Below are 17,103 nucleotides of genomic sequence, written 5' to 3'. Positions count from 1 at the left end.
GAGTCGGGACAGATTTCTGGTCAACGAAAGAGTCGGAATGACGATCCAAAAGTTTAAAAAGCCGTTCGCGCTGCTCTGCGGTAACGTTATCACCGACGACGAGGTTCTTCTTGATGTCTTCTGGTATGGGAGGGGGTGAAGAGGAGACAGCGACACTACAAACAGTGTCACTCACGTCGTTGGCCGTATTAAGAGGGATTACAGAGGTGCGTAGTAATTCAACGCTCGCTAGTGCATTACCCTCGTTCCATTGGAGAGGCTGACTGCTCAGATTAACTACCGGGATGTAAAGAGCCCTCTTACTGGCAGTGACAATGCAATTTGGAATAATCCATTCACGAGACGGTTGAGATGAGAAGGACTTGGTTACTATCCAAACGTCTCCCATTGTACATGGAACATCCGTCATGATGAACCGCATGCCTCCCGGTGGCAAGACCGTTCGCTTCCTTACGTTAGCGTAGAATGGAATTGGAGAAGCCGGAAGATCGTTGTCAAGCGAAATAGAGACAAGGAAATCCCCAAACGAATCCGGCAACGAGGACTCCGGCACCTCCTCCACGATTGGATCCAGTGTACGTTGATACGTCGAACAACGGCTGTTGCGAGAAGCTCCGGACACTAGCCAGTCCGACTTGAGACCAAGGCCCATCGCCGGAATTTCCCTTACTGGTGAAGTTACTAAAAATGCATCGTCCTGGATATCGTCGTCAGCGACGAGGCCAGGAACCATTGAAATAGACACTACTGCACAAAAATCTTGGATCGAGGGTTCTGATGTGTCCAACTTCTTGAGAGAAAGGTCTAATCTGTGAGGGCGGACAGGAGCCGTGAGCCGTCCGCCTTCTGCGTAAACAATAATGCGCCCTTTTTCGAGCCACTCGGCTCCCAAAATCATGTCGTACAGAGAATTTTCTACAATCTTAACTCGCTTCAACTCGGCCGCAACGCCTTCAAACCGAACTGAGAGCGCCATTTCACCAACAACAGGGACTTTTATTTTGTAGAAACCTACGACATGACCGCCAAACTTGTTTTCTTCTTTTAGAATGCTCTCAACAATATCTTTACGAACAACACTGACCATTGCGCCACTATCCACCATGGCATGTACATCCCCGACCTGTGCAACGTTGACGGAAACCATTGCTAGCTTAGTCGGGTGAGGGACTGGAATTACTGATGATCGAGCTGGTCCTGCCCCCATGGGCCGGCTGCGTCGTTTTCCGGATAAGAATAAGAAACGACGACTGGTGGTGGACGCGTTGGGCGTCGGGGTTCTGGGCAATCCACAGCGTAGTGACCCTTGTAGTTGCAGTTGTAGCATGTGATCTCGTCCAAAGGAAGGCGAGGGCGTCGGGCGAAAACTTCGTTGTACGCTGGACGTGGGCTAAACGCAGCTGACGGGCCAGCATGAGTTGGGCCTAATAGCCGTGGAGATGGATTGCGCCACGAAGTAGTTGGAGGTTGACCGACTGCCCGAGCTACTTCACGGACGTCTTGCTTGATCTGGATGATTTGCTCGCCGAAAGTCTTCAGCACACTTGCCAAATCAGGCTGAGTCGCGAGAGAGCCCACATGTGGAACAGGAGGGGCCTGCGGAGTTATGGTGTTGTTGCCAATGGCTTCCAAGTCACGAATACGCACAATGAACGGGGCTAAATCGGTGGGGAGGGGGGTTAGCGAGCATGATCGCTCTTTGATCTGGATGATAGAGCCCCTTGCTTAGGTAATTGGCGGCTTCCACCACAGGCAACTGATGAGGGCACAAGTTACACAGCCGCATCTTCTCAAGGGCGTATTGAGCTCCCGACTCATTCGGCAGTTGAACACGGCTTTCGATCTGCAGGCACCATTGAACCTAGGATAAACGCAGCTGAAAAGTAGCCTGCAAGGCCGCCAGCCAACCTGGCCATAGAGCATAACCATGTCCCGTCATGTCCTGCCAACGCAAAGCCGGACCGGACAGTTTACCGATGGCCACTCTCAGCTTGACATCGTCCGCCCATACCTCAGCCACGGCAGTGCGATTGGGGATGGAAAGCCAATCGGTGAGATTATCCGTAGCCTGGCCAGTGTGCACTGGAATGGCCAAAACAGCTGAAGAGCGGGGCCCCTGTTGAGCAGCTTGCTGAACGACGGGCGGATTGGCTAGCTGAGCCAAGAGATCCTGATGAGCCTGCTGCTGCACGATTAAGTCTTGGTGAAGCTGGTTATGGGCTGCTGTTTGTGCCTGCTGGTTAATATTCATGTACCCAGTCAGAGCCGTGAGAGCATCAATCAACTGTTGATTCGCCATCGTAAGTTGTGAGATAGGAACGTTGACCACTGGTGTGATTTTACAAGGACGTGTAGCTCCGCACTTGCAGTAGAGTGAACAAAAACGACCAGCAACCGAGCAAGAGCAACGCAAGTAATCGCCCTTAACGCAGCGACAGCTGGGCATGGGCAACACAGAACAAGAGAAAGAGAACACAGCGCTGTCTACTTGGCTGTATTTTTCGGTTTAGAACTTTGCTCGCTCGGATTCCATTCCTCTTCAGTAAACTCAATTCCATCGATACAAATTACGTCATCGTCGATTGGTGCAGTGGGAGCCTCAACAGGTGGTACGGGTTATTCAGTTGGGGTATCCGGTTGCAGTTGATCGTCGGGTAGCTTCTCGCCACGTTGCTCGAGGTATTCGTCAAGCTCAACAAGCAGCCTTTGCTTTTCAAAGAATCGTCTCCTAGCTCTCTTTTGCTTCTTCCTTCCACGAGCCTCTTCACTTGCTCGTTTCCCAGGCAGTTTCAAGCTAGGGGGAACAGGCCAACAAGGGACCCGACCACACTCAAGGAATGCACGAAACGTGGTTGACGGCTATGATGACGGCCACGTGGGAGTGGGCATCAAATATTTCGCGATCGAGCCTAGCCTACTAGGGCCCGGCCACAATGTTGAATACATGAAATGCACCAATAAACGGCCCCACAACCACCCCAAAAAAAAGAGATTTTAAAAATTTTAGCAGACTCGCTTTGATAAAGACTTCGGTCTCGACAAATAAATCTGGGCTCCAATACCGAGTGGATCCCAACACACACACACTTTGAGATAAATAATAAGGGAACTATCGACAGAAAGTTGCCGGCCGTACCAACTAGAGCACAACCTTGCAATAACTAGTCGAAAACACAAAAGAAATCACTCGAAAACTGTCCTCGAAAACCGGCAAAAGAAAGAAAAAACGAAAAAAGAGGAAACGAGAGGAACCGCCACGAAGAGGCTGCTACGAGCTGACAAAATGGCCGATCGAGATGGCCGACCTTGCAGGAACTAGATTCAGCGAATCAAAAAAACAGTAAAACCTGACGAAATTAAACTATGGGGAAACTCGGGATCTCGCCGCTGCCACCACTGTTACAGCTCGGCTGTAAATAACGTTCGTAAATCGTGAATCGCTTCAATTTCTGTATTAATTTCTCTGAACGATCGGACTCAGCTAACGCGTGATCCTTCGTTCCATTCGAGACTACCCACACTGCCTCGGCAAGGCCAAAAAAGGGGGTAAGAGAGAAAGAGGCACTCACGCCATCTAGGAGGAAAAACAGGTACACTTGGGCCGGGTCCCAACAGTATTTCAACCCCTGTTACCTATAGCCACGGGCTATTAAAATAAACAATTCCAGTGCATGATTTTTTTTTTTTTACTGTGTGTAGTTGGAAGTGTATTTTTTTTTCGGCATACCTCTTGCCCGACCCGCTTTGTGTGGTGCGTTCCGTCCTTTTTTTTTCTTTTTGGGACGGCCCACACGTTTTCGTCGAGAGAGATATTTTTATTTGTATTTTTTTCTCTCTCTCTCTCTCTCTTTCTGTTTTTTTTTCTCGAGCGACCATATCAGCGGGATTGCAATACCTTTTGAGTGGTTCTTTTATTGCACATTCTCTTTTTTTTTAAGGCGAGAAAAGAACCTTGATACAAAGCCGTGCCGTGAAGTTTTTTTTGTGCTTACGGGCTGTTGCTGGTTCTGGACGGTATCGTTTTTGTGTGTGTGTCCCTCTTGTGTACAGAGGGTACTTTTGTTTCCACCTTTTCTTTTTTTTTTTTTTTTTGGTTCTGCTGAGTGTTGATCGCAATATTTTGCGCTCAACATCTCTTCTTTTTTGGACTATCCTGTTGGTCTTGAAGTGAGACCCGTTGGATAAGTGCCTTTTTGTTCGCACTTGTTTTTTTTCTTCATCCTGGGAGTTTAAAGTGTGCATTTGATTTATTTCTTTATTAATTTTTTTTCTCTCTCTCTCTTTTTCCCACTGTCATTTTTGTGGCGTTCAGTCCATTGCTTTTCGTTTTTTTTTTTTGAATTTGAGTGCGGTGTTTCTGCATGTCGTAGTTGGATACCGACATTACAGACCCCTTTTACGGTTTCGAATCCGAATACTATCTTCGGACCCCGAGAGAATCTGCTCGTATTTCGTCCGCAACGGCTCGTATCGTCCGCCCAGTGCAGCGTCCGCCTACAACGAAAACGAGGTGTCAGAAATCTGAATTTGTTCTCACGGGAACCGAGCCAACACCGATAAACATGGCAGACAATGCAGAATTAATTGTGGCTCTTAATCGGTTTGCGGAAGTCGCAGCGGCTGATGGTGCGGCGAGGCACGATCAAGTTGCCCAACTCGTCGGCGTCATCCAAGCGCAACAACAACAAAACAACGCGGCTATCCAAGCCCTTGCTTCCGCAATACCAGCTGCGCCAAATGCTCGCCCGTCGACAATTGCTGTCGGTTCGATACCGCGCTTTTCGGGTGCTGTAGGTGAGGAAGTACAGGGCTTCATCGACCATGTCGAGAGGGTAGCCGGTTTAGAAGTCTGGACCGCGGAGAACCGTCTCCTAGTGTCTGTGACCCGACTTGAGGGTACCGCCTCCCAATGGCACGTACAGACGGGCCATCTTTATGCTACCTGGGCGCTTTGGTCGGTCGCGTTGGTGACCAATTTCACCCGTACACTCTCGTTTTTAGACTGGAGCTCGCTTGTGGAAGCAAGAACGCAAAAGTCGGGAGAATCGTGTCTTGAGTACGCGTTGGACAAGCGTCGGCTTTGCCTTCGCTGTCCCGTCCCACTACCTGAGGCGGATGTCATCAAGTTGTTGTTACGAGGTCTCGCAAACCCCATCTACGTCGCAGTTCTAACGTCACCGGTACCGGCAGACTTCACGGCTTTCTTAGCACGACTCCGGGACCTTGAGTTACTTGGTTTAACTCCCGCGTTACCAAACGTACCCGCCCCAATGTTGACGACGGAACCTGTTTTTACAGCGCATCCGACAAATGTTGCTCCATCGACGCCAGATTTGGCCGCACTCTTCCAAAATTTGGGAGACCGCTTGGTCAACCAAATTTCAACGTCACTGTCACGACTCAACGTTAACCCCGGACCTAGTGCTCCGCGGATGGATAATGGAGGGATTACACCAAGAGGTCCAGCACAAAGATTGTGCTATTCGTGCAATCGACACGGGCATATCGCCAGAGATTGTCCGGCAAAAAACGACGGGGTAGTGCGTCGAGGGCAATGGCGCCCTTGAAGGGATTTTTCGTCACTGAAAGTCGCCCAGCCTTGCCTCTTATCAAGGTCTGGGTAGAAAAAGTTGGGGAAGTAACGGCACTCGTCGACTCGGGCGCCAGTATTAGTGCGGTACGGCTAAGCGTCGTGCGTAAATTTATGGACCTTCATCGGAATTCCACGAAAACTAAATTGAGAGGCGTCGACAACAAGCTTGTGCGTGTAGAGGGAGCCCTACCGTTGAACGTTAAGTGGAAGCACAATTTTGTCAAACTCAAGTCAGTCACCGTACTAAGGACCGCTCCATTTGCGTTAATCTTAGGTGTCGACTGGATTGTAAATAGTAAAACCAACATTGTAGTAAGGGGAGGGAGAATTGAATTAGTCGGGGAAGGGTTACATGAAGAGGAAATTAAGGAATCGGAGGCGCAGGAAATTAGGGAGGGATGTAAAATAGTGGAGGAAAGTAATGTAGAAGAAAAGGATGTAAAAAAGGAGGAAATAGGGTTAATTGAGGGAAATTTAAATAAAGGGTACAGGGAAATTGAAGGGGGCGAAGGAAAGAGGGAAAAGGAAGTGTTGACGAAGGAGAAAAAGGGAGTGCAGTGGGCGGAAGAGGTGCATATAATTAACGAGGAAAGCAGCAGGGAGGAAACATTTTTGGAGGAAAAAGGGAGTAATGAAGAAGATTTTGACGTAAGCGACGGTCTGATCGAGTCTTTTGCGGAGGAATCGCCTTCGAAATGACGTGGATGGATGCCAGTTAAGGCAGATAGACACCAGGTGGTTCCCCCAAACTCGCTAGTCTTTGTGAAGGGAAGATTGTCGTCAGATGTCTCTGGTACGGCTTTCGTCAAATTCAATTGTTGTTCGAAGCCGGGGAAGGAGTGGGTGATACCAGCAAGTGTAGTGATGGTAAATAAAGGACTAACAGAGATACCCCTGGTAAACTATGCCCCTGTAGAATTGAAACTGAGGCGACGGCATTTCTTTTGTGCCGTTGAAGTGAACGACGACGCCGTGTTGTCTACTTTGGCAGACGGGGCCTCTGAGATCTGTGCCACCGTTCTTCCAGCACATGATGAAGCCAAATTCACCACTCAGGTTAATATTGGGGAGGGACTAGATTCTGATCAACGAGGAAAACTTCTGAGTGTGTTTGAACATCGACGAAAGTGCTTCCCAACATCAAAAAGGGAAATTGGGCAAACCACCGAAGTGGAGCATCATATTCACACGGCGGATGCTTGTCCGGTGAAATCTGCGCCATACCGGGTATCAGCATTTGAACGACAGATCATTGCGGGAAAGATTGAAGAAATGTTAGAAGACGGTGTGGTCGAGGAATCTTTTAGTCCGTGGAGTTCGCCCGTCGTTTTGGTTCGTAAAGCAAAATCTGGTGACTATCGTTTTTGTATTGATTTCTGACGTTTAAATGCGGTAACGAAACGTGGTGTTTATCCGTTACCTCGCATTGACGATGTTTTGGACAGGCTAGCAGGTGCGCAATTTTTTTCTTGTTTGGATTTGGCCAGTGGATATTGGCAGGTGCCTGTAGCGTTGGAAGATCGGGAGAAGACAGCGTTTGTCACTCCAGACGGTCTTTATCAGTTCACACGTCTGCCGTTCGGGTTGAGCAATGCTCCGGCGACGTTTCAACGTTTAATGGATAGGGTCTTGGCTGGTTTGAAATGGCATATGTGTCTAGTTTACTTAGACGACATCTTGGTTTTTGGTAGTTCTTTTGACGAGCACTTGGCACGCCTAGAGTTGGTGTTAACAGCTCTAGAGCGAGCAAATTTGACTCTGAACATTGACAAATGCGTTTTCGGCGCCACCAAGGTGTCCCACCTAGGACACGTAATCGATGCGGAAGGCATTCCCCCGGAAGGCGAGAAAGTGCGCGATTTAACTTCCATGCCTGTTACGAATCTAAAATCATTATGAGGGTTTCTTGGACTTGCGTCATACTATAGGCGTTTTGTCCCTGATTTTGTGTCATTGGCCCACCCTTTGCACGCTCACCTCAAAAAAAATGCTGTTTGGCGGTGGACGGAACGTCACGAAGGCGCAAAGAGCAGTATTGTTTAGCGTCTTACGACTGCTCCTGTTCTGGCTCATTTCGATGACGCTCTGGAAGTCACCATTCAGACCGACGCAAGTCAAACTGGTCTTGGAGCAGTGTTGACGCAAGATGCTGGTGAAGGCCATCGACCTGTGCCTTTCATCAACAGAAGGCTGTCGGACACCGAAACAAGATATCACGCCAATGAACTGGAATGTTTGGCGGTGGTGTGGGCACTCAAGAAATTGCGTACCTACGTTTATGGGAGACATTTTTTTGTTAAAACGGATAGTTCAGCCGTCAAGTGGATGATGGGGAAAAGGGACTTAAAGGGAAAGTTTGCGAGGTGGGTGCTTGATTTGCAGGAGTTTACCTTCACGATAGAGCACGTGAAAGGTATAGGTAATATTGTTGCGGACACACTGTCCAGGAACCCTGCCGGTTGCATGGATTCCCGGACAGATGATTGTCTAGTAGTCGCTGTAAAAGAACCCGAAGTGGGTTATGCCTCAAAAGAGCTTGCCCTCTTGCAACAACAAGACGGCCAGCTACGGAAAATATTCGTAGCATTAGACACCCTTTCCCCTTGTAAAATCTCCCAAAATTTTGTCATCCGTAGTAAAATTCTATATAGAAAGAACAAACATTCTGGCAGGAAGTTGCTACTCGTTATTCCCTCTATCCTTCGTAGAAAAATCTTGGAAGCATGTCATGATTCTCCTTCATCTGGACATCAGGGTGTGGAGAGAACTCTTTTTAAAATTAAAAGTCGATTTTGGTGGCCACGGCCGGGTAGGAGCGTAAAAATTTTTGTTCAATCTTGTTCTTTTTGCCAAACACACAAACACGCAATTGGTCAGGTGGTTGGCCGGCCCCAGCCCATCGAACCACCGTCTTCTCTGTTCCAGCTTATCGGAATTGATCACTTGGGCCCGTTTAAGGTCACTGCTTCTGGCCATCGTCACATAATTGTCTCGATAGACTATTTGTCGAAGTGGGTCGAGGTTGCTGCTGTTCCTGACACGTCGACGAAATTTGTTACGTCGTTCCTCGAGACAAACATTATTTTTCGCCATGGTACACCACAACGTATTATTAGCGACCAGGGATCAGGCTTCACGTCCCAGACGTTTGCCGAGTGGGTAACTCGCTGGAATATAAAACACATTTTGGCCACTGCAGAGCATCCGGAGACCAACGGACTAGTTGAACGAGTTAATCGTACATTAACCCTTGCACTTTGCGCCTTCGTCAACGCCGAACATACGGACTGGGACTTACATCTAGCAGCCGCAACGTACGCTGTTAATACCGCCCGCAAAGCCACAACCGAGGTAACGCCGTTTGAATTAGTGAATGGACGTCCACCAGTCCTGGTCATAGAAAATCTCTTTCCTTGGCCAAGGGACGAACAAGAACCATATGCCACCTTTTTGTCACGCGTTTCGGAGTTGATGTTGTCAGCTCGTTTGCGCATTATGGAAAGGCAACGAAAAAGCAAGGAAAGAACAGATAGAGTTCGGAAACCAGAGCCCGAGCTTCTCCATGGTGATCTTGTTCTCGTTCGACGGAAACCTAGAAAGAAGAATTCTACCAAAAAATTTCTTCCTAAATTTGTGGGGCCATTCCAGGTGGTGCGGAAGCTACCACAAACAACCTACCTAGTCGAAGATCTGCCCGCGCAACGGAAGAAATCATCGTACAGGCGTTTTAACGTCCACGTCTGCCAGATTCGTCGCTTCAATGGTCGGTCGGATGTGGAGTGGGACGCTTCGGAAGATGTGGCAGTAGACGAGTCTTCATCTTCGTCTTCTTCGAGCGACTCATCTTAGTCCGAGTGGGAAGAGCCTCCACAAGAAGACAGGCCAACAACAACTACTAGAGCTGGGAGACGGACAAAAAGACCTGCATGGATGAACGACTACGAAACATAACACGTACACGCTCTTCTTTCTCTATCGTGGTTTTTTTGGGGGGGAGTTATTGATTTTGTTACGGTGTTTGTTTTTTTTCTTTCTTTTTTTTGGGGGGGGGGTGATGATGTCATTGGATGTTTTGTTTTCTTTTGTTTTGGTAAATCATTGTTTGTTTTTCTCTTTCTTCTTCTCTTTCTTCTTTTCGCTGGGGATGGTATCTGTTAATTGTTTTTTTTTTTGCTTTGATAAATCGCCGTCATTTGGATGGTGTAAAGAGCCGTGAGCCTCAGGGAGGAATTTTTTTTTTTATTTTCTCGTACTTTTTTTGTTGTTTTTTTTCTCTTTTCCACTAGTCGGTGGTGTTTTCCCTTTTTTGTTTCTGTTCGTCGTTTATCTTCTTTTCTTTGAGGGCCATTTCGAAGATCCAGAAAACCCTCTGTGTTTTATTTGTATTGTTCGTGTGTAACTTCGAGTCAGGAAGGGCCGAGTGTTACAAGTTTCATACCCCATAACAGTGTCCTGTCATGTACCCCCATCTCGTGTCCCGATTCCATTTCCCCTCAATAGATGGCCAACCGGAATGTAGGCGACGGGTCGTCTGCTCGCAGTTACGCGGGGCAGTCTGTGATCTCGCCGTCTACTGTGTGGTTGAAAGAAGGAGCTTTGCGTTAAGCGCTGGCTTCCCTTCGCGAACTTGTGTGAAAGTGTATCAATTTGTTTCCCCTGACTAATACACTTCGTCTTGCCTGACTTTTGGAATTATCCATCTATATTTCCGCCTCAGCGTCTATCCGTGCTCGTTGTCAGGCTTCTGGGTACAACGCCGGCTACATCCGTAACACTTTACACCGATCGTTTGGTGCTTATTCTTCGTCAAAACACGTAAGAATTGTGATATTTGTGTTTCTGGTGAAGCCAGGAACCCGTTGTTACATACGAACTCTTTTAAATCGCTTTATTTAACCCCGAACATTACGTTGGAAAATACTAGTTTTTGACATATCATGATGGCGGCCATTTTCTTTCCGCGCCAAGTTCAAATTTTTTTCCGTTTTATTTTTTTAAATAGTAAACTTGGTGTAGCAAATATATTCGTTATCATTTATGTGGTCTTCATCGTCATTGTAGTCTTTAACATCGAAGACTAAACCTTTAGCTGTCATGGCTTTATTGGCTGAGTGTAAAAAGTATTAATTTCAAAACATGTATGAAAAACGTATTTATTTTTTTTGCTCTTCACAAAAAGCAAGTAAACATTCGCATTTCTTTGTTTCAAGAGAATCTCAACGTCCGTCTTAGATATACAAAAATTAACTGGGTTATGTTACACAAACAGAGTAACGTACACGATAAAAAATCGATCAAGCTTAATTAAAAAAAAACAGTCTGACTTAGTTAGCAGCAAAAATTTTCTTAGTATCAGATTACATAACATTTTCGAATGAAAATGGTGTTCAGGCACAGCTGTTTGGTTTGTTATAGTGGTTTACGGCTGACTATCCGGATTGGCAGAGCATCGGCGGGGATAAAAGACTTTTTTCAGCTTAAGAACATTTTCGAGAAGATTTACTTTGTTGAAATCAGCAAGCGAAGTGGTTAACTGCTGTGCTTGAAGAGGCTTTTTTTCCATTCAGGCGGTTTCCTGTTTACAGGGAAAAATAATATATATATATGTTTGTTGGCTTTAGTTGTTTAAGTAAAAATTTTTAAATATTATACCGGTTCGATAGAGTTGTACTGGTAACCATAGTTTTTTGTACAGTCGTCATGGCAAGATATGCTGTAGGCGGTGATGGTGGCTGAATGGCTGAATTTGCCTGTTGTTCTGTATTAATATCTGACATTGCAGTGACATCATGACTGGCTAAAACTCTGCTAGAAGTTGTTGAACCAGTTTCAGCAACAGAGTCAATGATAGATTCGCTGGATGCTCCGAACCATTCATCAACTTCAGCTACAAATAAAGTGTCAATGTGATTGTTATGCTGCGAGGTACTATTTTATGGCGACATAATTACCCAAAATTGCAGATTGGAAGGCCTGCCTCCAGTGGTAGCGGAATCTATATCGGCAGTTACTTGGATTTCGGTGGCAGCGCCATGTATTTGTGGCGATTTTCCATAGGTAAAAAACACTCACGATCCGTAAAACAAACCATTTCAAATTAACAATCCAAATTTGTTACCTTGTGAGTGCAGTGGTATGCAGCGGAAGACTTGAGGATTCCTTTGTCATCACAGTTCTAGATTGACGAAGACGTTTGGCTTTGGCAGTTCGACGTCTTTCAGTTTCAAGAACCGTGGAGGTAGTCGGCGGTGTTGTCTGGCGAACCACAATGTGCGTCAATTCGTTTGCTGATTTGTTTCGGCTTCTGCTGATGGCGTTACACACAATAATAACTGATTTTCTTCTTCAAGATTCTCTACCATATCAGTTGCTGATTCCTCATTAATACCATTTGCACCAAAAGCTGTAAGAAAGAAACTATATAGTAACAAAAACTTAATATTGTCACTTTGTTGATAATAATACAAAAATTGTTATTTCACTTAATATTAAGACCTACCTTGTTCTTGAAGATAGCAACCAATATCATCAGCTGTGCCTCCATACTGAATGTCAAACACATTTGGTGGAACAGTTTTTACATTGCGAAGGCCTGATAAAAAGTTAACATTACTGAACGGAACATTCCACACAACAACATACATAGTTACACTCAAGCCTGGCAGTCACCATCATCCAATATTGGTTGAAATCTTTCAGTGGTTTAGACGTATTGTGCATGTTATGAGTTTTCTTGCCAAATTGTTTGAATCCACATGTTCCAATTTTTTTGTTCGGAAAGTAAGTGAACAGTAAGATTTCAGCATCAACATCCCTAGAAATTTGTGATGCCTAATTAGAAGAAAACAATAGTTACATAAATATAGAAACAAAAGAAATTCTAAGGGTATGCTAAGACCAGAAATTCCATATGTTCCAAACGTTTTTGGTTAGCATTATAGTCAGAAGTGTGACAGTCCCGTCTTCTAAACGATTTTCCACTTTCACCGAGCTTCCCCCTCTTTCTAACACGTTTACGGGCTGGCTGTTCTTCATTCCGGTTATCACTATCACTATTTAGTTCATTCATTTCCAATATTTATTTGGTTTACATTTAAGGTTTTTTTTTTTAATTTCCGCCGGGAAAGAAGGAAGCAGACAACAGTACCAACAACAAACAATTGACATGCGCCACACGCATAGTTGTTTAACCGGTTTAACTTTAACGGCTTAACCACTAAACTAAACTAAATCAAACCCCTAGTGGCGACTCCAAAAACTTTGCTCATAAAGAAAACTGTAGGCGCGATTATGTACTACTTAGTACATAATCGCGCCTACAGTTTTCTATATGGAGAAAGTGTGCGTTGTCGCCACTAGGGCCTTGATTTGGTTGCTTTAGTGGTTAAACCATTAAAGTTAAACCAGTTAAACAATAATGCGTGTAGCGCATGTCTTTTAAATTAATGAAATTACTTGAAATAACATGAATTCGGTTGATGTAAATTTTTCCAATGACGTAATATGTACAATATAAATACTAATGTATATGTTACAATTATACATAGATATTTATATATATTACTATTATATATGTACGATACTATTATACATATAAAATACTATAATATATATTATATATATTTATTCTGCTTATATAATGAATATGTACAATTTGTGTGGTAATTGAAATAAAAAAATATAAAAGAAATTTTTTTTAATTATTTGTCAGCTAAATTAATTGCAATAATTAGTTGATTAATTACAGTAAATAGCCCTTGGTAAGGGCTATCTATTTTTGTGTAATTGTTATTAACATTTTCAAAGGGAAAAAATCTTTAAGGCAAAATGTGTTTTTGTTGTTTTTCGATCTAATGGTCCTAATGGACGCAACTGATAAAAACAAAAAAATTATGTTACGCTTAAACTTTTCCTTTTCTGAAAATTTAACATAACTTTCATAGAATTAGATAGTTCTTGATAAGAGCTATCGATTTATGCAAAATTTGTCAATTTTGACTGTTTATTTTCCTCATAAATAATTATTAAGGGATTTCATGATTTTAGAAAGGGGAGGGGGTGTGTGAAAAAGACGAAACTTTGCATTGATTGTTTGATGCTTAACCTTCGTCAAAACACGAAATCATTATAATATTTTTGTTGCTGGTGATTCCAGGAACAAGTTGTTATAAACGTTTATTTTTAGGATGCATTATTTAATCCCAAAAATTACGTTTGAAAAGTGGTTTTTGATAAACCATTATGGCGGCCATTTTTTTTACCGCGCCAAGTTCAAATTTTAAAAAGTGTAAATAAGTGTAAAAAATTGTAATTATAAGTACATATTTACATTTTGTTTGTGTCTATAGAATTTCAGTATTCTGTCTTAGATAGAAAATCTTAAATATTAACTAAGATAAGTTAAACAAATTTATTTCATGGGTTCTCATTTAATTTACAATTTTACGTGTCTTTTTCCACATTTCAGCGTGGAAAAACTCCAAGCAGACAATATTCCAAAAAAACAATTGACTAACGCCCTGCGCGTTTATCATGTACAGCTGCAGGGTAAATGACAAACGCGCAGGACGTTAGTCAATTGTTTTTTTTTTAAATATTGTCTGCTTGGAGTTTTTCCACGCGGAAGTCGCGATAAAACGTGGTTTTCCACGCGGATATGTGGAAAAAGGCACCTAAAATTGTAAATTAAATGAGAACCCATGAAATAAATTTGTTTAAATTATCTTAGTTAATTTTTAATATATGACGGAATGTTGAAATTTTCTAGACACAAACAAAATGTAAATATGTACTTATAATTAAAATTTTTTACACTTATTTACACTTTTTAAAATTTGAACTTGGCGCTTTTTCACTTGGCACTTTTTCAAACATAATTTTTGGGGTTAAATATAGCATCTTAAAAGTAAACGTTTAAAATATCTTGTTCCTGGAATCATCAGGAACAAAAATATTATAATGGTTTCCTGTTTTGACGAAGATTAAGCATCAAACAATCAATGCAAAGTTTCGGCTTTTTCACACACCCCCTCCCCTTTCTAAAATCATGAAATCCTTTAATAATTATTTATGAAGAAAATAAGCAGTTAAAATTGACAAATTTTGGATCAATCGATAGCTCTTATCAAGAGCTATTTAATTCTATGAAACTTATGTTAAATTTTCTGAAAAGGAAAAAGTTTAAGTGTAATATAAATTTTTTTGTTTTTATCGGTTGCGTCCATTAGAACCTTAGATAGAAAAACAACAAAAACACATTTTGCGTTTAAAATTTTTTCGATTTGAAAATATTGATTACAATTACCTAAAAATGGATAGCCCTTACCAAGGGCTATCAATTTGTATTATATTTATATTATTTATATATTAAATCAGCGAATATCATAATTAATTTTGCTGACAAATAATTAAAAAATTGTTTCTCTTATATTCGTTTATTTCAATTACCATAACTATTGTACATATATATAATAGTAATATATATATTATAATTGTATGTATGTACAAATATATAAATATAATTGTACGTATGTATAAATATATATATATAATTGTAATATACTGTATATACTGTATGTGTATTTATTATATTGTAGCATTTATGTACATTATCATAATATTGTAAATATAAATTTATATAAACCTAATTCATATTATTCGCTTCGAAAAAATTAAGACATGCGCTACACGCATTTTTGTTTAACTGGTTTAACTTTAACGGTTTCACCATTAAAGCAACCAAATCAAAGCCCTAGGGGCGACAACACACACTTTCCCCATAAAGAAAACTGTAGGCGCGATTATGTACTATGTAGTACATATTGCCTCGCGACCAGCCTGTAAACATGGGGCTCCTGCAAAATTATTGGAGATTCCGACCCAGTTCGCGCCTGTAAGTCCGCAGTTTACTCGGATTTCAATTCGCGTCCGCACTTTACCCTAACCCGCCAAGCAGTCGACAAATGTCAACCAACCAAGATTCAGTAGTGACACGTGAAAGTATCGTCGCTCGTCGGATTTTGATTCTGTCATGGAAGTTTCCTTGAATTTCAGGTGGAAAATTTTTATATTTCAGCGCTTAACTGGCAATTATCAATGAAGTGTGTAATATGATTTTTGTAGTGGTGGAGCTGAGTTACTCTTTGGAAAAATCAAGCATCATACAATTAATCTGCCTGCTGAGGAAGCGTGTGAGTTTTTTTTTTTTATGAATTTCATGTGGTTGAACTAATTTTGCACTTTTTAAAGGGAGTATGAGGAAACTGCTTAATTGGATAAAAGATAATCTATTGAAAGAGAGACCTGAGCTTTTTCTTCAAGGAGATACAGTGTAAGTGAACTTAGCCTTTTGCCACTTTGTTGAAATCAAATCCAAAAATATAAAAAAAAAAAATGTGTAGCAAGCAATACACTATAACAAATTTCGTGGACATATCCCAATTGGAATTAAGCCTACAAAAATATATATTTTTTAAATCCACGATGAAGTGGTGTAATTCAAATTTGTCTATTTTGGTAATTTATCGTTGTTGTACTGGAAAACAAGAATTCATTTTGTTATTTAAATCAGGAGACCTGGAATTTTAGTGCTTGTTAACAATGCTGACTGGGAATTAGTGGTAAGATCAAGAAAAGAAAATGCACCTTGCAATCATTATTCATATAAGCTGCATTTCATATTTGAAATTGAATTTTTACAGGGACAGCTGGATTATCACTTGCAGAATAAGGATGACTTAGTTTTCATATCAACACTTCACGGAGGATAGATGGTGACCTTACTCATTTTTTATTTGTCAATTTGGCAGTGTCTTTCATCCAAATTTGTGAATACATTGAACCAAAAAGGATCACTTGTGTCCCTCTTAAGCAGGTTTCTGTGTGCCTGACTTGACATCCACAAAGTAGGCATAACTTTCTACGTTAAACCTGGTGTTGGTCACAAGTTATCAACCTCATCCTTAGTTCCTTACTATCGTGTCCACCATCGTCGTACTATTTAATCACTGGTTCATTTTTGCAAGTAATTTGTTTGGGTGTGAAGCGAAAACTGAAGTTCTTTCTCTCTGCGAATTAAAAATATATTCAAGAAATGCGACCATGTGTGTTATACAAAATATTGAATGTTGCATGGGATGAAATTTCATTTTTCTTTACGCTTACATTGCGTTCTAATTACGTTACAAAGTCTTGAAAGAAAAACCATTGTATCGGCGAAAAGTTGTTGCCAGATGTACCTTTGTTTCAGCTTTTACCTTTTTCAGAATTATTTGGCATGATTACGTTTGCTGCTCTCTGTTCACCATTAATCACTTTGGTAAAAACATGCGATAAATAATAGTTATTTCCCACGATAGGAAATCCGCTATGGCTCAAGTTAGCTTCAGAGCCAATGCTCGTACTGCGCGACATATTATTGTTGCTTGGTTGATCAATAGTCGACACAGGAAAACTTTTTCATTTATTTATTTTTATTTTGTTTGTTTTTTTATTCTCTACAAGTCTAACCG

The 17,103-nt window shown here is 42.1% G+C and overlaps 1 protein-coding gene across 1 annotated transcript; it reads left to right on the top strand.

Moving 5' to 3' along the window:
- The first annotated feature begins 15,550 nt into the window (after positions 1 to 15,550).
- LOC130687070 (ubiquitin-related modifier 1-like) lies at positions 15,551 to 16,443 on the top strand. Its single transcript, XM_057510238.2, has 5 exons — positions 15,551 to 15,646; positions 15,716 to 15,783; positions 15,842 to 15,923; positions 16,164 to 16,212; positions 16,294 to 16,443. The coding sequence occupies exons 1-5, from the start codon at positions 15,624 to 15,626 to the stop codon at positions 16,360 to 16,362; spliced, it is 291 nt and encodes a 96-aa protein (XP_057366221.1). The 5' UTR covers positions 15,551 to 15,623; the 3' UTR covers positions 16,363 to 16,443.
- Positions 16,444 to 17,103: the final 660 nt, after the last annotated feature.

The sequence above is a fragment of the Daphnia carinata genome, chromosome 2 (genome assembly GCF_022539665.2).
Source record: "Daphnia carinata strain CSIRO-1 chromosome 2, CSIRO_AGI_Dcar_HiC_V3, whole genome shotgun sequence".
In the NCBI taxonomy this organism is placed as follows: Eukaryota; Metazoa; Arthropoda; class Branchiopoda; order Diplostraca; family Daphniidae; genus Daphnia; species Daphnia carinata.
The sequence above is the reverse complement of the archived record's forward strand: the minus strand, read 5'-3'. Positions and strand labels throughout refer to the sequence as shown.